At 48.5% G+C, this 25,586-nt stretch overlaps 1 protein-coding gene across 1 annotated transcript; it reads right to left on the bottom strand.

Annotated features, from left to right (window-relative positions):
- Positions 1-978: 978 nt before the first annotated feature.
- On the bottom strand, positions 979-25,307 carry PSMD9 (proteasome 26S subunit, non-ATPase 9). The gene is made up of 6 exons (XM_084762743.1): positions 24,996-25,307; positions 17,211-17,313; positions 10,746-10,954; positions 8,689-8,790; positions 3,616-3,704; positions 979-3,108 (listed from the first exon to the last, which is right to left on the bottom strand). The coding sequence occupies exons 1-6, from the start codon at positions 25,131-25,133 to the stop codon at positions 3,081-3,083; spliced, it is 669 nt and encodes a 222-aa protein (XP_084618869.1). The 5' UTR covers positions 25,134-25,307; the 3' UTR covers positions 979-3,080.
- Positions 25,308-25,586: the final 279 nt, after the last annotated feature.

Below are 25,586 nucleotides of genomic sequence, written 5' to 3' on the forward strand. Positions count from 1 at the left end.
AAAAGCGGCCTCCTGGGCCGGACCAGCCTGCCCCCTGCCGGGCTAATGGCTCACTCTCTAGTTTTTTTCCTTAGCAAGAGCTTTTCCCAACACTGGCAATTCTGACTTTCCCAAAGTTGGACAAAATGAAACGAAAGTGTTTTCAGTTACTTTCTCCAGATTGGGACATTAGGCTGGTGGAGGGAAAGGGGGCGTGCTGATTAAACTCAAGGGGGAAAAAAAACCCACCCCAAAGGTCAGGAGGCCATTTCCAAGGTCATAAAAGCAGTATAATTAATTAAAAAGCTAGAGGATGAACCAGGTGTGACACCACACACCTGCAAACCCAGAACTAGGGAGATAAGACAGAAGGGGCAGTCCACAATCAGCCTGGGCTACAAGCGACTTTAGTGGGGGACAGGAGCCTCCTCCGTGGAGCTGCCTGCACGTTGTGTATTCACAGTGCAGTGGGACTACCACTAATGTAGCTGGACACTCCTTTAAGGCCAGAAAGCTTACTGGTTCACCCGGCTGACTTGGGTGGGATGTTCCTTCAGTTTGCTGTCTGCAAGGGGGACAGGTAGGTGTTTCCTGCCTCTCCGGAAGTCATGCAAAACGTGGTATGCAGCATTTAATAAAATTCTCTCAGCACTAAGCCCAATTTCCTGGCTTCATGGATGTTACACACAACTGCCCACTTCGCATTCGGGCACAGTGTGCAGTTTAGCTGACTGGGATTGAGGGTGTGTGGAATGCATGATCTTGCTGTTATTGCAAAGCACTTCTGCAAACCCAGCTTGGTTAAATCCATCCAGGCCACTCTTGTCAAAGTGATGCACAAAAGAGCCCAAAGGTGGCTGTCCTGAGCTGTCCAAGGAGAGGCCTGCAGGAAACCGATTCAAAACACTGTGCTGCCGCCATTTTGGAAGAGTACGAATGCCTCCCCGACAAGCACACCATGCCCCAGTGCTAGTGATCAAATGCATATCTGGAAACTGATGAACTGAACGGTGCAAGCTGTGTTTATTGCAGTGTGGGGCTTACAACGAGGCTGGGAAACACTTGGAATTATAACCTACAATTTAAATAGCAAACACTGGTAAACACAGCAAGTCTGGCTACAAGAGCGGAATACATGACGAGGCTGTTTGGCTGAAGCAGTTCGGGGAGGCCTTCAAGCCGAGTGTGAGGATTCAAGGCAGGAAGCACACGCCAATACTGACTGTCATCAGAGAAAGCGGGAACCTGCCTCCACTCCGAGCAAATCCAAGGCCACAAGCTTCCTTCAGAAAGTGCCAGACTTTCGTAACAGAAACTGGTGGCAACTGGGGCCATAACTGGGGCACATGGAGAAAGGTGGAGTCACTCACACCCATTTTACAATCACGAGACAGACAGTAAAAGCAGCATCCATAAACATGTTCACCTCCACACCACCAAGCACATGTTAACTGCCCAAGCTGCTGATGCCAGGGCATGGTCAGGAAGCTCAGTTATAAAAGCCAAGTCAGGAGCTATCTGCAGGGGCTTTTATTACAGAAGGGAGGAAGCTTGCTGCTTTCCAGTACTGAAGAGGAAGTCAACTTCACACTGGGTAGTCTGTGAGGCCAAATTTTTTTTAAAAAACAGGGTTTCTCTGTGTAGCTCTAGCTATCCTAGAACTTGCTCTGTAGACCAGGCTAGCCCAGAACTCAGAGATCCACCTGCCTCTGCCTCCCAAGTGCTGGGATTAAAGGTGTATACCACGACCCAGCCTTCGCTGATGTTTTAATGGAGCCATGGTGGCTATACAGACCCAACTTTGGAGGATGCATCAAACTCTAGCACCTTCTCTGCGCAGGGTAGCATGGCTTCAGCGCAGGAAGGTAGCATCAGCTGCTGACTGGAGGGGCTGGAGGGTGAGCAGCCCCACGGTGGAACACTGGCCTAGAGTATGAGGTCCACGTTTCAGCTTCCAGCACAAGAATCAACTTGACTTCAGCCTGGAACTTCTGTGCTTTGCCCAACCTTCTATCCCATTCCTCTGCGCTTGGTTTGAGGCTCCTGAGGAATCCAGGTGGGAGGGCACAATGGTCACAGTCACCACCACAACACTGGTTTATTTAAAAAGAGGAAGTGTATACAAGGAGCCAGGCTTGGTGACACACTGCAATGCTAGGAGACTGAGGCAAGAAGACGCCAAGTTTACGGCCAGTACGGGATACACTGAGCTCCAGGCCACTCTGAACCCATGAGATGCTGTCTCTAAGCCCCTCCCCACCAAAAGGGAAAACACCTAGACAGAAGGTGATGCTGCCTTTGGAAGTTAGAGGGAGAAGGGCGAGAAGTTCAAAATTAGCCTTGGCTACACGAGACCCTGCTTCAAAGAAAGGAGAACACCCAAGTCCCTGTGGCTGTTGGGGTGTGGTCTCTGGAAGGCTGACCACAGTCCTCCAGTGAACCCCCACAGTCATGGTATATGGGCAGCATGAACTGCACTGAATAGGTTATTTATTTAAGGTGGGGGGACACGAAGCTGGGAAGTGGACATGAGGGGGGTTTTGGGAGGAACTGGAGGTGGGAGTTAATGATAGAAATATATTATATGCATGTATAAATTTTTCAAAAAAAAAATAAAAAGTATATATGTATAACAAATATTCCTTAAAATCTAGCCAGGCATGGTAGTGAATGTCCCTAATCTCATCGCTCCTGAGGCAGAGGCAGGAGGCTCTCTGTCAGCTCAAGGCCAGACTGCTCTACACAGTGAGTTCCAAGATAGCCAGAAGTACACTGAGACCCTGGCTCAAAAAAAGAAAATGACGTCATCACATCATTGCCTGCCAGCCATTCCCACTCACTGGCTCATAATTTAGAGAATTCCCGGACAGGGCCATGGCCTAATTTGCACAAGACGTAGCTAGGCACAAATCACATTTTTAATAATGCCTCAATGCAGAGAGATTACACCAGCAGCACGCATCTCTTCCACTTTGTCGATCAGGTTTCACCCACTCTCTTCAGGTCCTTACACATCAGGGAGCAAAGAGAACGAGGAAATCCCTCCCAGGCCCACGGGCAGGGCCTGCCTGAAGAGCCTTCCTGCAGGTGCCTGGGCACAGTCATCTCTGGACAGGAATAATGTTGCAGCTGTAAAAGAAAACAGAGACATGGCTCAAGCCTGCTGGCTCCAGCCTGGGAGACTGGCAAGGGAAGCCAGAGAGACTGAATGTGTGTGTGCCATGAACAACAGCCAGCTCTCTGGTCCCACCATGTGGACACTAGGACCTAGCGCAGGTCACAGGGTTTGGCAGAAAGCACCTTTACTTGCCGAGCCAACTCACAGGCCACTTTTCTTTCCCTTAAAGACAATGCCCCATTAACAAGAGACCAGAGTCTCCTAGATGACCCAAGGACTCATGGCCTCTTGCCTGCAGCCTCATTCATAAAAGCATTTAATTCCACACTCTGGAAACTGCCATCCATTAATGGACCTGCCAGCGTTCCCCAGCCTTCTCTCTAAGAACACTCCATCAATACTATGGTGTCAAGGAAGGAACACAGGAAGGAAGGAAAGAAGGAAAGGAGGAAGGGAGGGAGGGAGGGAGGGAGGGAGGGAGGGAGGGAGGGAGGGAAGGAAGCAGGCAGTCTCATTACCCCAGCAGTCCTTTTCCTGCCCAGCGTGCTGGAGTCAGCCTGAGCTGGTGTTTCTCCCCTCTGCGGATCACTGTCACATTCAGCGGCTTCTGAAAGGCAAACAAGGCCATTCCAGCCTCAACATTCTTAGGACACAAAACAGACTCGAGTAAAATGGCGAAATAACGCTTTCTGATGACTCTGAAATTGACAGAGCTTTGGGCCCCCAGTTGGGGACCATGAAAAATTTCAAAATGGTGGGAGGTAAAAGAACAGTTCAGGTATCTGACCATCTGGTTCCTATTTGGGACCCTATTAGGACATAGACCCAGACGCTGGAAACTGAGCTCCAAACCTGCGGCTCTCTCTAGAGCACCAGTGAGATCTCTTAAGGTAAACGCTCCATAGCTTGGGAGGGTACAGCAGCTCTCTGCTGCTCCCCAGGAAGAGAAGGTGATTTTTGTGAGGGACTCTTAAGACTGGCCTTGAGTGACTTGGACCAGGTCCCCTCCCAGCCCCACCTGCTCCCTTCTCCCCGTTCTCCTGGTTCTGAGCTCCTCCCTACACCCTCTGGCTGCTTTGCTCCTTCTGCCTCCAAGGCCTGCAAACCAGCCAAATGCTCTCTCTGGTGGCCACCCCACTGGATCAACTGCCATACACACCAAGGGTCAGTCCTTAGGGACACTCTTTCAACCCCAAACTAAATCAGGCCCCCACTGCTTCCCTCCATAACACTTGTCAGGGTGTGAAACTGCATGCCTGAAATTACTGAATTAATGTCTGCGCCCCCACCCCCTGCACCACAATAAGCACCCAAAGCAAGGACCCCCTCTTTGTTTCGTACCCTGCTGGACCTCAGCCCCCAATCCAGAAGTGAGCAGAAATGAGACGTGCTTAGGGCAGGAGAGATATGGGACTCTGATTCTCTTTGAACACTTTTGCAGAGTGATTTTGTGTGTAAGATAAATATGCATTATTCTTATCACTAAGATATAATTTGCATATAATGAACAAGGCTCAGTAGGTTTCCTGTACGCAGAGTCATCACCACTATCTAACTGCAGAATGTTTGCCTCATCCTAAGACTGTCAGCAGCCAGTCTCCATCCTCATCCCTAGAGCACCAGCAAGCAAACCCTTTCTATCTTTCTGCATCTACTTGTTAGACAATTTCACCAAGGAATCATATGGCCTTGTGTTCAGTCTCTTTCACTTTGTATTAGTTTTCAATGCCCATGCTATAATGGAGAATTTATTGCATTCCTATGGATGAACTAATTATGCAATGTTTTTATAATAAAGGCTGTGTGCATATAGATGCATATGTAAAATATACATGAACATATGTGTGTCTATATACATATGTTATACAAAACACACAAAAAAGTGTGCTGGGTGTGATAGAACACACCTTTAATCCCAACACTCAGGAGGCAAAATGTAGTGAGTTTTGGTTTCTTTAAAAAACTCAGTTATAGGGGGTTGGGGATTTAGCTCAGTGGTAGAGCGTTTGCCTAGCAAGTGCAAGGCCCTGGGTTCGGTCTTCAGCTCTGGAAAACAAAACAAAACAAAACACCTAGTTATCACTGGCGTGGTGATGCCCACCTTTAATCCCAGCACTTGGGAGGCAGAGGTAGGCGGATCTCTGTGAGTTACAAAGAGGCAACACAGAGAAACTGTCTGGGGTGGGGGGTGGGGGGAAACAAAAAAAAAAATCCCAGTTATGTATGTCTATATATTTCTGTTTTAATCCCACGTGTGGAATAAGAGGCTGCTTCACAGAAGGTGATTATAATTTGCCTCGTGCACTGGCAGGAACCTGATCTTTGCCAGCTGCTGACAGTTTACATTTACAATTCTGGGGACTCTTGAGAGGGTATAAATGCCAGAGCCCAAAGGAGAAATGAGGTGGGTGGGACACTCTGAAAAAGAAGGTGCTGATCCCCACCTGCTGCTCCTGATTGCTGTTGTTGCAGTTTGACAAGAAGTTGGAGATCTGCTGATGGTAAAGACTGAACTTGCCCCAAGGAACTTGACGTCCCTAGTCAGCAGGAAGTAGTCTAAAGAGGTCTATGTCCCCTTTCCCCTTTAACCTTCTTTTTCTCCTTATTAGTGTTGGGGGGAGGCTGAAATGAATAAGGGTTGAAAGGTAGAGGTTTAAGAACAAAAATAAAATAGCTTAAAAAAAAAATGCTAACAGCAGTGGTTAATTGGATCTCTCTTAGTTCCAGGCCAGCCTGTTCTACATAGTAAGCTCCAGGACAGTCAGGACTACACAGAGAAACCCTGTCTCAAAAACAAAACAACAAGAACAGTTTTGCAGATCATTAGGACTTTGCACTTGAAAAGAGATCTCCCACTGAACAGCATACCCCTCAAGACAGTAATTTCTTGAATTAAGATTACTTTTCCAGGGGATGGAGAGATGGCGCAGTGGTTAAGAGTGCCACCTGCTCTTCCAAAGGTCCTGAGTTCAATTCCCAGCAACCACACAGTGGTTCACAATCATCTGTCATGTGATCTGATGCCCTCTTCTGGCCTACAGGTGTACATGCAGGTAAAACACTGTATACATAATAATAAATAAATATAAATCTTAAAAAAAAAAAAAAGGATTACTTTTCCAGCCGGGCATGGTGGCACACACGCTTGATCCCAGGACTCAGGAGGCAGAGGCAGGCGGATCTCTGAGTTTGAGGCAGCCTGATCCATAAAGTGAGTCTAGGACAGCCAAGGCTACACAGAAAAACCCTGTCTCAAAAACAAAAACAAACAAAAAAGATTATTTTTCCTTTCCTAGCTGGGCGCAGTGGTGCATGCCTGTAATCCCAGCACTCAAGGAAGCAGAAGCTGGTGGATCTCTTTGAATTTGAGGCCAGCCTGGTGCACAAAACGAGGCCAGGACAGGTAAGGATAGACAGAGAAACCCTGTCTCGAAAGCCAAAAAAAGATTACTTTTCCTTGAAAATATACGTGTTTGATTCAAACACTGCACTTCTGGGAGGAAAGCTGGTGCAGGAGTTTGCTCTTTACGAGCGTAATCTTCATAAAACTGGGAACTACCAAAATGTTAGCAGCTCAGCCACAGTTGGGGTTTTGTTTAAATCCCAGAAGAGATGAGGAGAACCCAGACTCGTGACTCTCAGGCAGGGCCAGGGGGTCAGGGGTGAGGCCAGGCGTGCGGCTTTCAAACCAGCCATGGCAGCGTGGCTTTAAAACATTTAACATATCGGAATTCCCCCAAAATATTCTTTTGGAAAAAAAAAAGCATCTAAAAGGAGGATTTTTAGTCCTAGCAAAGAAGCTGAGCCCTGGGATGGAGGGCTGCTTGGTTCAGTGGTTAAGAGCACTGGGGGGCCGGGCGTGGTGGCGCACGTCTTTAATCTCAGCACTTGGGAGGCAGAGGCAGGTGGATTACTGTGAGTTCGAGGCCAGCCTGGTCTACAAAGCAAGTCCAGGACAGCCAAGGCTACACAGAGAAACTCTGTCTTGAAAAACAAAAACAAAACAAAACAAAACAAAAAAAGCACTGGCACACCAGGTGTGGTGATGCATGCCTTAAACCCAGCACTCAGGAGGCAGAAGCAGGTGGAGGCAGAAGCAGGTGGATTGCTGTGAGTTGAAGGCCAGCCTGGTCTACAAAGTGAGTCTAGGACAGCCAAGGCTACACAGAGAAACCCTGTCTCAGGGAAAAAAAAAAAAAGAGCACTGGCTGCGCCATTCCCAGCACCCACATGGCAGCTCACAACTCTAATTCCAGTCCCAGCGGATCCAATGCCCTCTTCTGACCTCAGTGGGTACTGGAAATGCCTGTGGTATGCATTACATGAATGCACGCAAAACATTAAAAACAAAAAAAGGTCAAAACTACATTTAGCTAGAAAAATGCAAATTAAAACCAGTAACTACTGTCAATCATCACCCAAACCAGGAAACACCGTAAGTGTCCCTCACTCTTAAGTGGATAAGCAGTCTATGACACACATGAACAGACATGCCACCCAACGTGTTCTATTAATGTGTTCTCCTGAGTGCAAGGAACCAAGCACAGAAGGCAGTACTGAGGCTGGGTGTAGTGTTGGCTATAGTGGTGCACACCTTTAATCTTAGTACTTGGGAGGCAGAGGCAGGAGCATGTCTTTGAGTTCAAGGGCAGCTAACTAATCTGCATGTCATGCTTGAGGCCAACATAAAATATGCAGTGAGATGCTGCCTGAAGAGGAAAAAACCTGGACTGTGGGTGTAGTTCAGTGACATTCTGCAAAATACAGATTTAAGGACAGAGCACCAATCAGTGACTGAGTCACCTTGGGGTCCACGGCTCTGTGTGTTTACTGTGATGTGACTACACAGAGTTATCACAACATGTGGGCAATGGCTCAGCACTACATAACAGCAGGCATGGTGGAGCACGCCTGCAGTTCCAGTGCCGTGGAGGAAGGGGCAGTCTCCAGCGGCTCTCTCCAAGCCCGCAACCCTTCTTTACGGGTCCCACCAGAGAGGCACACACAGGTCCACACAGAAACATCACAAGGTCTTGAGAAGGCAGTGATGGACAACTGTACCCCAATAACAGCTGTGGGGGAACAGAGCACATGCCCAAGTGAAGAGATCTTCTAGAAGAGTACTGGAAACAGGCACTGAACACAGAAGAGAGATTTAGACCAGGTGACAGGAAATGGCCACTCTGGGGACACAGCCGTGTAAAGACAAGACAGCACTGGGAGGAAAAGCATCCCAGTTAGAGGGATGCAGCACACACTCCTCCGAGGACCAGCAAGATCATCAGCGAGGACCCCACGAACACTTTCTGGGCTGAAAAATCCCAGACAGAATCCCAGTGCTAAGGGCTGTACATTTGCTTCTTTCTGGAAAGCTCTCTCACGGCAAGGCTGACCCTGGTGTGAGGGAGGAGGAGTCTGGATTTTAGAGGGGTCGTTTGTGGGGTTGGAGCCCTGGTATTGGAATTAGCGGTCCATCATTGTGCATGCTGTGCCATCTATGGACCAGACTCTGAAGCTGTGGTACCCCCAACTGTGAGCAGCATGCCTCTGTGGTTTGTGAGGCACCCAGATGCCAGGACACCCTAACTTACCCCCTCACTATGCTGGACCACGCTGCCGACGTTCTGCAGAGACTGGAAGTTCTGGGTGTTCACAGAGCCAAACTCCACAATTTCATCATCTACTTGCAGGCCCTGAAAGACAGGAGAAAGTGAAAAACCAACAAGAGGTTGAACGAATTTCTGGTATTTTCACTGCTCACTTCACAATTCGGTGGCAAGGTCAAGAGTTTAGTTCCCACAAGGAAGGAACGGCAGGCTCAGAGCAAAGACATCAAGGCTGTCGAGTCCACTCCTCTGCAGGAAGGGTCAGTGAGTGAGCGGGCCACCTCATCCTGGAGGTTCCTTCTAGGGCACAGCTAGCATACGCTGTCCAGGTGTGCCCGATGCGGCCTTGAGAAACACGTAAGGAGCTCCAGTTGCTTTCTGGAGTTTTGGAGGTTCAAGTGCAGAAGAGGAAGGCTAGTCTAGGCCTATTATTATTTTTTTTACAAGACAAACATTTGCTCTAGAAGTTTCTAAAGAGCAGCCGCAGGCCCAAGGCCAGCCCGAATCAGCGTGGTCCTTTTATTTCAGACATCTATCTACTTGCTGGTCTGTTTGGCAAACACCTACCACAAGCTGACTGCAGTTGGACGCCAGGGGCTGCGGATCCAGCTGTGACTAAGCAGAGCACATGTGCGGCCTGCCATCTTGTGACTTATTTTGCTTTTAAAAATTGTTTGCAGCACTAGGTAATCCAACATAGGCAAGAGCTCTACCAAAGAACTGTATTCTCAGTCATATTTCATTTTTTATTTCAAAATAGGATTTTGCTAAGTTAACCAAATTTGTGACAGTCCTGCCTCCGCTGCCTGGGTAGCTGGGTATATGAATGTATGCTGCCACATCCAGTAACATTGTGATCTTTTCTTTTTTTAAGTTTGGTTTTTTAGCTTTATTATTATTATTATTATTATTATTATTATTATTATTATTATTATTTAATGTGTATTGGTGTTTTGCCTGCTTGTATGTCTCTATACCACTTGTATGCCAGGTGCCCCTGGAGGCCAGAAGAGGGATCCCCTAGTACTACAGTTACAGATGGTTGTGAGCCTCCATGTGGGTGCTGGGAATGGAGCCTGGGTCCTCTGGAAGAGCAGCCAGTGCTCTAAACCACTGAGCCCTCTCTCCAGGCCCCAGTCTTGGGGTTTAATGGCCACAGGATGACCTGTAGGAGCTGTGTGTCCTGGCTCAGACTGCTTCAAGTTTGTGTGGCTTTTCCTCGTGGGTCAAATAGGGAGAAGAGCATAACTACCCGGAGAGTGGCCGCAGGGTTCACCTGGAATGCTGTCCACATGACTGTCCACAGCAGCATTATTTACAACAGCCCCAGAGTAGAAGAGATCCAAATACCCATTAACTGACAAAGAACAAATAAGACACGCCTATCACACAATGGGGCATCACTCAGCCACAGGCTGTACTGAAGCCTTGACAGCTGACTAAGCCCTGAGTAAACCCTGAGCACAGCACTGAGCAGAAGAGCACATATCACATGACTGCCTTCATGTGAAACGGCCCTCACACACAACAGGCGGGTCTGTCCAGACAAAGTCCCAGAGGCTCGTCTGGGACCTTACAGCTTCTTGTGAGGTCCGATGGAAATATCCTAACACTGGCTGTGGTGCTGGATGCACAGCTCTGTGGCTGGCTTCCCTGCATCCTCTAGTGAGCCATGGCACATGAAGCCATCACAGTAACGCTGCTGAGATATCTGCTTAGAATCTCTCTCAAGGCAGAACTCATTTCAAGCTCTTGTCTTTTTTTTTCCCTCCCCCTTCAGTGTCCAGGGAAAATGGTTCCAAGAAGAGCATCTCCTTCCCTCTTTGGGTCACGCATCACCTTCTACACTGTGTCCCAGTTGTCCCTCAACAGGTCTGTCCCTTAGTCCAGCGGGTGACCCATGTACGCCAAACTCTGACCAGCATATGTTAAAGGAACAGAAAGGAACTCAGAGACACAGAAAGAGAGGGTGGGTTTGGCTCCTGGCAAGCCTCTGCTGCCCGCACTCCGAGGAGTGGGTTTAGGGGAGCAGGCAAGATTACCGCAATACTGGCTGGGGAGCCAGGGCTGATGCTGTTCACTTTGGCGAAGGCCTGAGGTAGGACGGGGCTGCTGGAGCCCAGCCTGCGGCTCACGGCCTCTTCTTGGGCTTCAGCCATGTCCCGGGCCTGCTTCTCCTTGTCCCGCGCGTGTAGCTGGTGCAGGGCCTCCTCCACCTGCTTCATCACTGCCTTGTGATCGTTCTGCAGACCTGGGAGGAGAACGCCCAGTCAGGGCAAGGGCAGCCAGCTCAGGCCCAGGGCAGACGAGGACAGGACACACCTGAACTCACTCATGCCCATGGCGTAGCTTGTGAACTTCCGAGACAAGGCTCTGGAAGTGCACTTGAGACCATTTCCAGACAAGTGTAACTGAGGAGGGAGGACCATCCCCTGAGCACGGGCAGCACCCTCCACGAGACAGGGCCTCTGCCGCCGGCTGCAGCAGGCTATCCCCACCGCCCAGGGCTCCGGCCACTGGCCTTCTCCACCAGGATGACTCACCCTCCGACCGGGAACCAAAGCAAACCCTTCCTTCTTAAGCTTCACTTACGGGCCATTTTGTCACAGCAGCCAAACTGTGCCTAACACACAAGATTTTTTTTTCCGAGACAGGGTTTCTCTGTGTAGCCTTAGCTGTTCTGGACTCACTTTGTAGACCAGGCTAGGCACAAACTCCCAAAGATCCACCTGCCTCTGCCTCCCAAGTGCTGGGATTAAAGGTGTGCGCCACCGCGCCCAGCCATACGAGAATATTTAATGAATACTTGTTAGCTGCCCGACACAAAGCCAGAGTCCAAGGAACAGACAAACCTGTGAGCCAGACACAGGGCCCGCCTCGTTAGCAAGCTGGCTAGAGAGGAAGGCTACAGGACAGGTGACTACAATCACATCTGATGACCGGATAATACGGGACAGGAAGGCCCCTCAAAGGCAGCACAGCCCTGCTGAGACCTGAAAGGTGAGGAGGACCAGGAGGCCAGTGTAGGGTACAGAAGACCCTGTCTCAAGGAAAACAAAACAAAAACCAAGAGTCAGGCAGATGGCTCCTGAAAGGATTCACTGGGGTTGGGGATGTAGCCCCACTGGTAGTGTTTGCTGAGTACCCATGAGACCGGGGGTTTGATTCCCAGCCCTGCATAAAACAGGCATGGTGATGTAATTCCAGCACTCGGAAGGAGGAAGCAGAAGGACCAAAGGTCAAGGCCATGCTCAGCCACACATTTTCTTTAAGGCTTGCCTAGGGTCCTGTCTCAAAAACAATTTGTTTCTCTTACATTCTTTTTCTCTCTCTCTCTTAAATTCTTGTACAGGGTAAAAATGACACAGAGCCTAGGGACTCACGTGTGGGAATGCTCCGTGTAGGACAGGCCGCTGCTATGAGGCTCCTGCCAACCCATCTAGTGCTGCCAAATCTGTCTGTCTCGCTCTCTCTCTTTTGGTTTTCAAGACAGGGTTTCTCTGTGTAGCCCTGGCTGTCCTGGACTGGCTCTATAGACCAGGCTAGCCTCAAACTCACAGATCCGCCTGCCTCTGCCTCCCAAGTGCTGGGATTACAGACATGTGCCACCGTGCCTGGCTTGTGCTGCCAAATCTTTGATTTTCCTAGAAAGGCTAGAAACTAAGGGCTTTGAGGAGAGAACGGCCTTTAATTTTTCAATGCTAAAAGCTAACTCATAATGTTGAACCAGGGGCTAGAGAGATGGATAGCAGCTAAGAGCAATGGCTTCTCTTCCAAAGGACCCAGGTTCGATTCCCAGCACCCACATCGGGGCTCACAACCTTCTGTTACTCTAGTCATAGGTGATCTAATGCCTTCTTGTTGCAGACACCAGCCATAATGTCATATGCAGGCAAAACACCTACACACATAAATAAAAGTTAAAATAAAACAATGAACCACCACGCTAGCCCAACGGGTCCTGTCTGGAGGCCAGTCCTAAAAGCAGCTCGCATCTTATGTCCTTTTTAAACCTAAAAATGATTTCCCTACAACTCTGGATCCCACTCCTATTTCAACCCAGGTCAGTCACACAGCTGTAGTCTCCAAGGCAGCCTGCTACAGTCACCCCGTTTGCCAACCCCACATAAAACCCATAGGTCACAGACTCTCCAACTCTGCAGGAGCCTTTGGCTGTGGGCTGTTTGGTTTGACATTCCTGTCACTGTGGAGCAAAGGTGAGGCCCTCAGGCATTACAGGACTTGGGTACTCAGCTCACAGAAGCAGATGAGGGTGGGGGGGAACCAGACACCAGGCCAGGAAGGTTTAAAGCAGAGTCAATGTTACATAAGGTCACTGTGACTAGAAAAACCACCCCAAATGGTAAAGCCCACGAGGAACCCCAGAGCGTCCAGAAATGCCTGCATTACCCATATTCAGCACACTGCTGTAGGGGGGAGGGGGAGTGGCTGGCTGCTAATACACTACAAATCCATATCAGAATTCAAAAGGTAAAGGCTTCTGCTGCAATTCCTTTCAAACCAAGTTTAAGCTGTCGCAAATGTGCCATGCTAACACTTGCTGGTGCCCCGGTCCACCAGGGTTCGACTAACGCTCGGGAGGAGAATTTTCCTGTATAGGGACAGAACACTAGACAAGAAGAAGGAGGCAAGTCTGCATTCTGATCAAACCCCATTTATTGAAAATTTTCACAGAGTTTATATAGGCACAGAGGCATGGGTATTTGCGTAAGCAAGGGTTGCTATGGATACCTAACTCTGGAATGCTCCAGCAGGTAGGTATCTACCTTTACAGCTGCTAATTGCAGGAGAGAAATTCCAGGAAAGTCGTGAAGGATCTGGTTAGTAAAGAAAAAGCTCCAGGAACTGCTGCTCACAGGTAGCTGGCCCTTAATCTGATCTTATCAGTAGTCTCACCGGAAAAGGAGTAGCTCGGGGGTCTAGAACGACCAGCCCCCACAATAAACCACAACAGGTGTCTAACTGCCGACCTACGACAAGGTCAGTTGGTTTCTGGTGAATGGCAGACTGCTGGAGAAACAGGAAACTAGGCTCTGACAAGATGGCTGAACATTGGCCATGTAGCCCGTCCCCTACATCCTGGTACCTAGGGGAGATGGAGCACACAGTATATGAGACCTCTCTGTGTTATCTTCCCAATTTCAATGTAAGCCTAGGACCGTTCTTAAGAAAAGTGAGGGGCTGGAGAGACAGCTCAGAGGTTAAGAGCACTGGCTGCTCTTCCAGGGGTCCTGAGCTCAATTCCCAGCAACCACATGGTGGCTCACAACCATTGGTAATGGAATCTGATTCCCTCTTGTGGTGGCCATGAAATTAGAGCACTCATATACATTAAATAAATAAATAAATCTTAAAAAAAGAAAAGTCCGAGCTGGGCGTGGTGGCACACGCCTTTAATCCCAGCACTTGGGAGGCAGAGGCTGGTGGATCGCTGTGAGTTCGAGGCCAGCCTGGTCTACAACGTGAATCCAGGACAGCCAAGGCTACACAGAGAAATTCTGTCTCGAAAAACAAAACAAAGCATTAAACCTGTAGAAATAGTTTTTCAAAAGAACATTAGTAAGGGAGAATTGTTGAACCATATTCTTAACACATAATAAAGTCATTAAGAAGATATAAAATTGCCAGGCTTGGTGGCACATGCCATTAATCCCAGTACTTGGGAGGCAGAGGCAGGCAGATGTCTGAGTTTGAGGCTAGCCTGGTCTACAAAGCAAGTCCAGGAGGGCCAAAGCTACACAGAGAAAACAATCTCGAAAAACTTAATTAAAAGAAAAAAAAGGAAGATATAAAGTCACACAGAGAGTAGATACAGGCCAAGCGTAACTGAGGAACCTATGCTGGAACCTGGGCTGTAGCTCAGTGGTACAGTAAGTACTTAGCATGAAGCCCTAGGTTCCATACTCAGCAACACACACGCACTCACTCACTCACATACACACAGTATTTAATACTGCTGCATTTCACAGGGGCTTACAGAGACTGAAGCACCAAGCACACAGCAGGCATGGGCTGAACCTAGGCCCCCGACACACATGTACCTGACGGGCAGCTTGGTCTTCATGTGGCTCTCTAGCAAGTCGAGAGGGGGCTGTCTCTGACACAGACCCTGTAGCCTGCTTTTAGATCACTAGCCCCTAGCTGGGCTGCCTTGTCTGGCCTCAGTGGAAGAGGATGGGCTCAGTCCTGCTGCCCCTGATATGCTCGGGCAGGTTGGTATGGGGGCGCTGAGGATCCCCTTTTCTGAGGAGAAGGGAGGGAGAAAGCGGGAAGAGGGTGGGAGAGTGAGACCAGGAGGAGAGAAGGAGGGGGATGTATTCCAGACGTAAAGTGAATAAATAAAAAAAGAGAGAAAGGCACAGGGCGTGGTGGCGCACGCCTTTAATCCCAGCGCTCGGGAGGCAGAGGTAGGCGGATCGCTGTTGAGTTTGAAGCCAGTCTGGTCTACAAAGTGAGTCCAGGACAGCCAAGGCTACACAGGGAAACCCTGTCTTGAAAAATAAAAAACAAAAAAACAAAAACAAACAAACCCCCCCCCAAAAAAAAGAGAGAGAGAGAGAAAGGAATACCACTGCATTTCAAATTAGTGAGAAAAGAATGGTGCTGGACCCTGAAGTCCACAGTCCTCCAACTTCCCAGGTGCTGCTACTGCAGGAGTGAGAGGACCACATCCCTGGGGTTAGAGAGTTGGGAGTAGAGCCCAGAAGTTCTCTCACACTCAGCTGTCGCATGGCTTTCCTACTCCAGCGCCCGTGGCTGTTGTAATGTAAAACTGAACCACTCTAAGGAAGACTATTCAGGGAAAGAGGATGCTCTGAGGTGCTCTGCCGTCACACTGAGGTGTTACGCGGCCCTGCGGGACCCTGCATCTTACTCTACTTCCTACTTACAGAAGCAGCCTCATTACTAATGCGCTCTGCAGATGAAGCCAGGCTTGGGGCATCCTCAAAGGAAATCACCAATGTAAACCTTGGGTGAATGATCTCCTAGTGTAACTGGGATGGAGGGCTGGTTATCTACCAGGGCTAAGTAAAGAACCCCTGAGGCTGAGGCTGGTGCATACGTGACCTCCCAACACAACAGACTCTGCAGGGCAGGTATAATTAAGGATCCTGAGAGGATGGGCCAGCCTGGACTTTCCAGGAGGGCCCGACGTCATCACAGGGCTTTGACAGGTGAAAGAGGGAGGCTGAGGGCAAGAGGAAGAGTCGATAACAGAACCAAAGGCTGGAAAGATAAGATCACTACTTCTAAAGACAGAGGATGGCCAAGAGCCAGGAGACACAGGAGGCCTCTGCAAAGACAAATGATACACCTCCCTCCAGCCCCTGTCCTGGGCCAGCCCTGATGAAACCTTGATTTTGTCAGTAACACCATCTGGCCTTCTCACCTCCAAACTGTCAGAGAAAACACATGTCTGCAGCTTGTCATGGCAGAAACACAGACCTACTGTCCTCTCCGAGTGCCATGCTCTGCCAGCTACTTCATTAAAACAAACTAACACATGTAAGATTCCTTTAGGAGAGTGATGGCCTACAGCCAACAGGTTTGCCCAGCCTTCTTGGCAGGCTGTGTGCTGTGAGAAGAAGATGCCCCAGGACAGTGAACTGAGGGTGGGACACTGAGACCCTGAAGGCCGAGGCAGAGCCTGGCTTTTGCTGACGCTGTACTACATACATCCAGGGTCCCTGCTGAGAGCCAGGCCAGGTCTTTTCTGTCCGCAAAGGCAGCTACATCATTACCTCGACGAGCTGAACCTACTTCATGGACTCATGGGGCTGCTGAGCGACACTGGTTTGGCATTCCGCTGTTAATTCAATGAAATTCCCATAATGAGGTACAGTTTTGGGTCCTTGTTTTTTACTTTCTTATGCAGCCCAGACTGGCCTCAAAGCCCTGACCATTATAGATGTGTGCTACCATGCCCAGCTTGAAGCCAAGGGCTTTTTTTGGTTTTGGTTTTGGTTTACACAGGCTCTTTCTACAGCTGACCGTCCTGGAACTCAATCTGGAGACCAGGCTGGACTCAACCTCACAGAGATCCATCTACCTCTAACTCTTTTTTTTTTTTTTTTTTTTTTTAGTTTTATGAGACAGGGTTTCTCTGTGTAGCCTTGGCTGTCCTAGACTCACTTTGTAGACCAGGGCTGGCCTCGAACTCACAGCAATCTGCCTCTGCCTCCCGAGTGCTGGGATTACAGGCGTGCACCACCACGCCTGGCTCTACCTCTGGCTCTTGAATGCTGAGATTGAAGGTGTGAGCGAGCCACCACTCCCAGCTTTGAAGCAAAGTATTTAAAACAGAAAACTAAAGCCACCAACATGGAATTCTGTAGACTACCTTACTCCTTGGTCCTCAGGTCCAAAACAGGGACGAGATAATTCTGTCAAAGCAGAAAGCTTTGTAATGCCCCACACCTGTCATTCCCCTGTGTCTCAGTCCCCACCACCACAGCTAAGACAGAGCCCCGGCGATGGTCACTCACAGATGATGTTGTGTCTTGCTGTTCGGACCTGGTACAAGTCCACATCTGCCCGGGGATAGCCCTCACAGTCCACCAGTGGCTCGTTCATCCCAATTCCTTTTTGCTGGAAGAAAGACATGTGGTTAAAAATCTCATGGGAAGAACATCAAGATGCAATTCCCTAGACCCCTTTCCTTCTTGCTCATGACAAAAGTGACATAGGCTATCTATCTAGTGATCTCTTCAGCACACGCCAGGCTCTTCACCTGTATCTTTGCAGCTACCCTCTGCAGTGGGCACTATTTCCTAAAGTAATTTTTAATAGTGAAGCCACAGAGATGGATCAGTGAATAAAGATGCCGCCAAGATCCACAACCTGAGTTCAATTCCTAGGACCCACATGAAAGTGGAAAAGGAGCAGAGACTCCACAAGGTTGTCCTCTGACCTCTACATGCACTCTGTGCACCAAAGCCCACCCTCCAACACACACACAGTACACAGACATTAATAAAGTGAAGTCTTTAAAAAATAATGCAACAGGCCGGGCGTGGCGGCGCACACCTGTAATCCCAGCACTCGGGAGGCAGAGGTGGCGGATCGCTGTGAGTTCGAGGCCAGCCTGGTCTACAAAGTGAGTCCAGGACAGCCCAGGCTAACACAGAGAGACCCTGTCTCGAAAAACCAAAAAATTAAAAAAAAAAAAAATAATGCAAGCAATGCACGAGAACAGACTGTAGGTCAGCGGTGGAGCACTTGATTAGCATATACAAGACTGTAGATTTTATTCTCTGCAGCATAAAAAAAAATGTGATAAGTAGGGCTGGGGATATAGGATGTAGCTGTTGGTAGAGTGCTTGCCTAGTGTGCACACAACCTTGCACTCATCCCCAGCACTGCAGAAGCCAGGTGTGGTGATGCACGCAGTGGCGGCAGCAGGAGGAGAGGTTCGAGGTCATCCTTGTTACACAGTGAGTTCAAGATTAGCCTTGGATACATGAGATCTTCTCTCCAAAGCCAACTAATTAAAGCAACAACAAAACACTCAGAGAGCCTTGGGACACTCTCCCTCGGCCCATCCCTGACCTGACCCTCCAGCTCCTCCTCCCGACAGCTGAAGCCTTGACATCAAGGCTGCCTGAAGCTGGAGGGGGTAAGCTGGAGCACCCAGCTGTGGCCAGCGGTTGACTCTCCTAATAACAAGCCAGAAGAGGCACACCAAGATTCTTCGCGTCACTGGACGGCACTGGGTGCCGCCAAGGAAAGGGCTGGGGGAACTTTTGCACTTGATACCCATTAGCAGGTTCTGAATCTGAACATTGCTGAACATTGCAAGAACTGGACCAACCAATCCTCCTGCCTCAGCCTCCTGGGTCACTAGAACTGGAAGTACCTCTGCTCGGGCCGGCCTTAGCAACTGCTCATTTGAGGCCAGTTCTCACACTGGAGCTCGGGCTGACCTTGCACTCACGGCAACCCTCCTGCCTCAGCCTTCCAAATCCTGGGATTACAGGTCTGAGCCACCACACTTCAAGTTTTTTCTTCAGTTTCCTACAAAAATCAGCAGACAAAGTACAAAAGGGATGGAGTGTGTGGCCCTGGGGGGTGGGGAGCAGGCAGGAGCTCTCCAGTCGCCCAGGCTTTGATCTCAATCCCAGTTCTGCCTTACGCAAGCTGGGCATCTCTGTCCAAGACACATCCCAAACCTCAGCTTGCTTGGCTGCACAGTGGGTACAGGACACACCTGACGGCAGAGGGCTCAGCGGAGAGCCAAGCACGTGTGTGGTATGGTGGACTGAAACCGGCCCCCAAATATGTCCACATCCTACTCCCCAGAACCTGACGTGACTTTGTGATGTGGTCAAGCCAAGGATCTCAAGAAAAGTCGAAACAAGAGGAGTGTGTCAGTTACCCAACAGTCAAGGAGAATACTCAGATTTGGGGCTAGCCTGGGTTCCATGCTAACTCTGGGATCCTTCGTTTAACACAGCTGTAATGCAACAGACTGAGCCACTGAGAAAGTATACAACTCAGGGCTCTGTAATGTGCTCAAGAGTTAGTCACCCACCAGCACATTTAGCTCCAGTGCATTTGCATCAACAACACCTAAGAAAAAGAAAGCCTGGACAGGCCCGCACCTACAATCCCAGCATTCAGGATGCTGAGGCAGGAGTATAAGGAATTTAAAACCCACCTGACTGCATACCAAGACCTTGTCTCAAAAATAAATGTTTTTTCTTAGCCGGGAAATGTGGCGCACACCTTTAATCCCAGCACTGGGGAGGCAGAGGCAAGCTGTGAGTTTGAGGCCAGCCTGGTCTACAGAGCAAGTTCAGGACAGCCAGGGCTACACAGAGAAACCCTGTCTCGAAAAACCAACAAAGTTTTTTCTTAAAGAAAGAGGGTATGGCAGATATCCAGAGATCGACTGACCTACCTTGGACCTAGATGAACACACTTCCGTCTTTCCTATAAACCTCTGGCAACCGTTAAATGACTACATACAAAGCTACCTATCCTGAACTAGGTTTGTAGTGCACACCTGTAATCCCAGCACTCGGGAGGCAGAGGCAGGAGGATCTCTGTGAGTTCAAGGCCAGCTTGGTCTACAGAGGGAGTTCAGGACAGTCAAGGCTACACAGAGAAACCCTGTCTCAAAAAACCAAAACCAAACAAACAAGCAAAAAACAAAACTCAAAACAAACAAACCCCAAAGCTACCTATCCTGGAGGTGTTCTAAAAACTCTTAAGAATATGTCTGAGTATTATAATGAACAGAGAGACAAGAGGTTATTGGAGCTCATAATTGGGAAGTCTCAGTACAGAACTAGACAGACACATCACTGTCTGTCTGTCTGTCTGTCTGCAGGCTTGTATATATGTAATTTTGGAGACTTTGTTTTTAGTTCTGTGGAGGGGCAGAACATCACTGTAGAAGCACATGGTGAAGGAAGCAGCTTCCATCATGATCCTGGGAACAAAAAAAGAAAAGAAGAAGAAGGAGCCTGCAGCTCCACTGCCCCTGCACTCCTCCATGACCCCCAGTAGCCACCCCAGCAGGAGCGTGCCTCCAGTGCCTGACGTAAGCAAGGGCTCGCCTCCAATGACCTGCAGAGCTCTACCTCTGACCGGTCCCACCGTGTCTCAAGAGCATCACCATGGGCACCAAACTTTTAACATGCAGGCCTTCAGGGGACATTCCATACACAGGAAACCATGCAACACCAGGCACACTGACATACTTATAATCCCAACATTTGCCAGGCCAAGACAGAAAAATTACAATTTGAGGCCAGCCTGAAATACAGAGTCAATACAAGGCCAGCTTAAATTTTTAGCCAGATATGTGCCAAATACAGAAGCTATGTATAGTGGTGCCCAGCACTCGGGAGGCTGACACAGGACTGACAAGGGTTCAAGGCTGCCGGCCGTGGTGGCGCACGCCTTTAATCCCAGCACTCGGGAGGCAGAGGCAGGTGGGTCGCTGTGAGTTCAAGGCTAGCCTGGTCTACAAAGTGAGTCCAGGACAGCCAAGGCTACACAGAGAAACCCTGTCTCAAAAAACCAAAAAAAAAAAAAAAAAAAAAAAAAAAGAATTCAAGGTTATGGTTTATAGTGTGAGTTCTAGGACAGCCAACAGCCAAGGCTACACAGAAAAACCGTGGAGAGAGAGAGAGAGAGAGAGAGAGAGAGAGAGAGAGAGAGAGAGAGAAATAAGTGTTAGTTCCAGGCTAGCCTGGGTTATTTAGCAAGTACTGGCAGCTAGCCACAAGTACATAGCAAGATGAGAAAGAACACATGTGGTACATGGTGTGTTATAACTTCTTTATCAGTGTTAGCATGAACTACTAGTTATAGTATGATTTAACTCACTGTTCTTTTTTACTGTAAATATCTCACTGCACGGGTAGACTATTTTATCTGTTAGCTGAAGAATATTTGTGTTCTTTCCCATTTCTTGGCTACTTTAGACAATGTATGCAAATTTGAGGTGAATATATATTTGCAACAATAATAATTATCACACAAAAAATGGATTTTCTGGGTTATATGTAACCCTATGTTTTGGGGGGGAGGTTTTGGTTGGTTGGTTGGTTGGTTTTTTTGGAGGGTTTTTTGTTTTGTTTTGTTTTGTTTTGTTTTTTCACGACAGTTTCTCTGTGTAGCCTTGGCTATCCTGGACTCGCTTTGTAGACCAGGCTGGCCTCGAACTCACAATGATCCGCCTGCCTCTTAATCCCAAATGCTGGGATTAAAGGTGTGCGCCACCACCATCCAGCTTGAAATGAGAGCTTTTAAATACAATACCTAATTTATCATTTTCCTTTCATAATTTTTTTCCTTTTTTTTTTTTTTTCTTCTGGCAGGGTCTCACTATGTAGTCCAGGCTGCATCCTCAGAGCCTGTCTTCTCGTCTATCTGTTTGTTTTTCATTTTTTTGTTTTTGTTTTTGGGTTGTTTTGTTTTATTTGGTTTTGTTTTTTTGAGACAGAGTTTCTCAGAGTAGCCCTGGCTGTCCTAGAATGCACTCTGTAGACCAGGCTGGCCCTGAACTGCCGGCCTCTGCCTCCTGAGTATTGGACTGGGATTAAAGGTGTGAGACACCATTGCCCAACTCAAAACCTGTCCCTTAAAAAAAAAAATCAGCCGGGCGTGGTGGCACACACCTTTAATCCCAGCACTCGGGAGGCAGAGGCAGGCGGATCGCTGTGAGTTCGAGGCCAGCCTGGTCTACAAAGTGAGTCCAGGATGGCCAAGGCTACACAGAGAAACCCTGTCTCGAAAAAAAAGAAAAAATCAGAGCAGACTTTTATGTTTAAAGAAGCAAATTAGCCAAAGGCAATTAACATATACTATTACTTTGTATGTAAGAGAAAACAGCCTCACATTCCATGTGCAATGGGATTATACATTCTCCTCTCTTTATTTTCCCAGACAGGGTTTCTCTGTGTAGCCTTGGCTGTCCTGGAGTCACTATGTAGACCAGGCTGGCCTCAAACTCACAGTGTTTGCCTCTGCCTTCCGAGTGCTGGGATTAAAGGCATGTGGCACTGTGCCCTGCTTTTATTTGGTTTTTAATGCATGTGTTTGTGTGCATGTACATGTATGCAGGTACGTGTGTGTATGTGTGTGTGTGTGTGTGTGTGTGTGTGTGTGTGTGTGTTTGCATGCTATGCATATGCAGGTCAGAGGATAAGGAGGGCGGGTACAGGTGTCATCCTCAGGAACAGCGTCTACCTCCTCTGAGACAGGGGTCTCACTGGCCTCCAGCTCATCAATCAGGATAGACTGGCTGGCCAGAAGCCCTGGGAATGAATCTTCCTGTCCCCGCCTGTGCAGCTGGGACTACACACATGAACCACTGTACTGAGTGCTAGGGACTGAACTCAGGTCTCAGGTCTGTGAGGGATGCACTTTACAGACTGAGCTCCATCCCCAGCATGTCCTCCCTCCCTGACCACTGTTTTCTTCAGACAGGGTTTTTGCATTTCACTATATAGTCCTGGAACTGTCTGGGTTGGACAGACTGGCCCTGAACGTGTGGCCATCCCCATGCCTCTGCGTCCTAAGTGCTGAGATGGCAGGTGCGTATCACCACACCCAGCTAAATAGTAAATAGTAGGCCAATACCAACAGAGTTACAGTACATGATATTGGATTCTACCGGAAGCAGGCATGTAACTTCAGCTTAAGAAAATGCTTTTTGCTGGGCAATGGTGACGCATGCTTTTTTGTTTGTTTGTTTGTTTGTTTGTTTTTCGAGTCAGGGTTTCTCTGTGTAGCCTTGGCTATCCTGGACTCACTTTGTAGACCAGGCTGGCCTCGAACTCACAGTGATCCACCTGCCTCTGCCTCCCGAGTGCTGGGATTAAAGGCGTGCGCCACCACGCCCGGCCGTGACGCATGCTTTTAATCCTAGCACCTGGGAGGCAGATGCTGGCGGGTCTCTGAGTTTAAGGCCAGCTTGGTCTACAGATCAAGTTCCAGGACAGCCAGAGCTACACAGAGATAAACCTGTCTCAGAAAAACAAAAATTGCTTTTTATCTGTTTTAAGCCATATAGATGGTTTGTTTTTTTTTTAAAGAGACGTGTGTTACTGTGTCTGTTTAAATGTATCCACAAGCTGCGGGGTTACAAGTGCTTGTGGGACACATGGATTGTGACACAGTAGGTGCTGGATTCAAACTCCAGTTCTCATGAGTGTGGGGCCAGTGCTCTTAACCACTGAGCCATCTCTCCAGCACCCGACTTTGACTCTTCGAGCTTCAGGGGCCCGCACCAACTTAAACAGTGTAGTTGTGACAGCTTCCTGATACAGCCCACACACAAGAGAGCACCTTTCAGGGGTATGATCAGCACTTAATAAAACGGTCCCTGGCATGTGGTACCTCTACATGATTTTTTTAAAAGATTTATTATTATATATACAATTTTTTTTTACTTATTTTTTTTAAAGGTTTTATTTATTATGTATACAGTGTTTGAAGGCCAGAAGAGGGCATTAGATCATATTATAGATGGTTGTGAGCCACCATGTGGTTGCTGGGAATTGAACTCAGGACCTTTGGAAGAACAGAACAGTCAGTGCTCTTAACCTCTGAGCCATCTCTCCAGCCCCCTATATATACAATGTTTTACCTGCATACCAGAAGAGGGCATCAGATCATGTTATAGATGGTTGTGAGCCACCATGTGGTTGCTGGGAGTTGAACTCAGGACCTCTGGAGGAGCAAGACAGTGCTCTTAACCTCTGAGCCACGTCTCCAGCCCCACCTCTACATGATCTTACAACCATCAACTACAAGTCACTGCACCCAGCCTATCTGACATTGATTTAGCCTCCCTTCCTCTACACACTGACTTCTGGTTTTAAGAAAAATATGTCTGCTTTGGAGGTAGACAGATCACAGAACCTGAGCCACTAGCGCCTGCCACCTCCCAATTTGGCAAGCATTTGCTCCATGCTGGGCCTCAGTTTCCCCTTTACAGTAAGAATAATTCGCTTTACCGTCTGTCGCTCAAACCAGTTCTTAGGAACGCAGCGGAAGTTTCTTTGAAATGCAAAGTCTGTTCCCTCACCCCAATTAGAATAAGCATTTTATTTTTACTTTTGGTTTTTTTGAGATAGAGTCTACCATAGCCACAGGTTGCCACAGCTATGTAGCCAAAAAAATAACCCTGAACCGCTGATACTCCAGGCTCCACCTTCCAAGGGCTGGAACTGGGTGAAGATGCCTCTCCTAGCCACAACCTGTATTTCAACAAGAAGGCCAGTTAATTCTCACAGATGGCGTTTATTAAGTCCTAACGAGCAGCTCACCAAACCAGGTTACCTACAGAAGGCGACAGTGGCGACTAACACTACGCCTCAGCAAATATTCTATCCTTGTGAGGCAGTTTAACTAATGCTTCGGGCCCGTCATGGTGGCACAGGGCCTGGAATTCCTCCTGCACACGGAAGGCTGGCACGAGGACCACGAGTTCGAGGCCAGCTTGGGCTGCGTTAAAGAAGCAAAACCAAAATAATAATAATAATAATAATAAATTGGGCTGCGTTAAAGAAGCAAAACCAAAATAATAATAATAATAATAATAATAATAATAATAATAATAATAATAATAATAACAAACAACAACAACGCAAAGTTAGTGCTTCAGAAAATGAAAATAAAGAGGTTAGCAAGGGTTAATGAATGGAAAAGGCTTAAACCGCGCCTGGCACTCAGCAGAGTGCTAGCCAGGAACCCCGCAGCCTCCCCAGCAAGGCCACCCCGTCCTCTCTGCCCGGAGCCCTAACCACACTCACGCTCTCCAGGACGTCATAATTAGCCTTAATCTGCGCCTCGATCTCTTCCTTGCGTCGCATCAGCTCCTGAATGTCGCTGACCGCGGCCGCACGGGCCTCGGGGGACTCTGCCCTGTGCCGGGCTTCCTCACCCGACATCGCGGACCTCAGGCGGATGCTCTGGACGCCGGGTTTCCCGGCTACGGACGCCTGCGGAGACTGTGGCTACGGGTCCTCCTGAGGGCCAAAATACCCTAGACAATTTACGAGCACGAGGACCAGTAAAGGGTGGACATTGGAAGCGCAGCGAAGTCACCGGAAGCTCCTCCTAGATAGACAACGTCATTTTCAAATGACCCGGAAGAGATAAATGGAGGCCGAAACAATCTAGGCTTCCAGTCCCACTTCATAGTTGACTCGTTTTCGCTTTTCTTTTTCTTTAATTTTTTAACTTTTTTGGTTTTTTTTTCTTTTCTCTTTTTTCTTTTTTTGGTTTTTCGAGACAGGGTTTCTCTGTGTAGCCTTGGCTGTTCTGGACTCACTTTGTACACCAGGCTGGCCTCGAACTCACAGCCATCCTCCTGCCTCTGCCTCCCGAGTGCTGGGATTAAA

This window comes from Acomys minous, assembly GCF_964271855.1.
Source record: "Acomys minous genome assembly, chromosome: 16".
NCBI lineage: Eukaryota > Metazoa > Chordata > Mammalia > Rodentia > Muridae > Acomys > Acomys minous.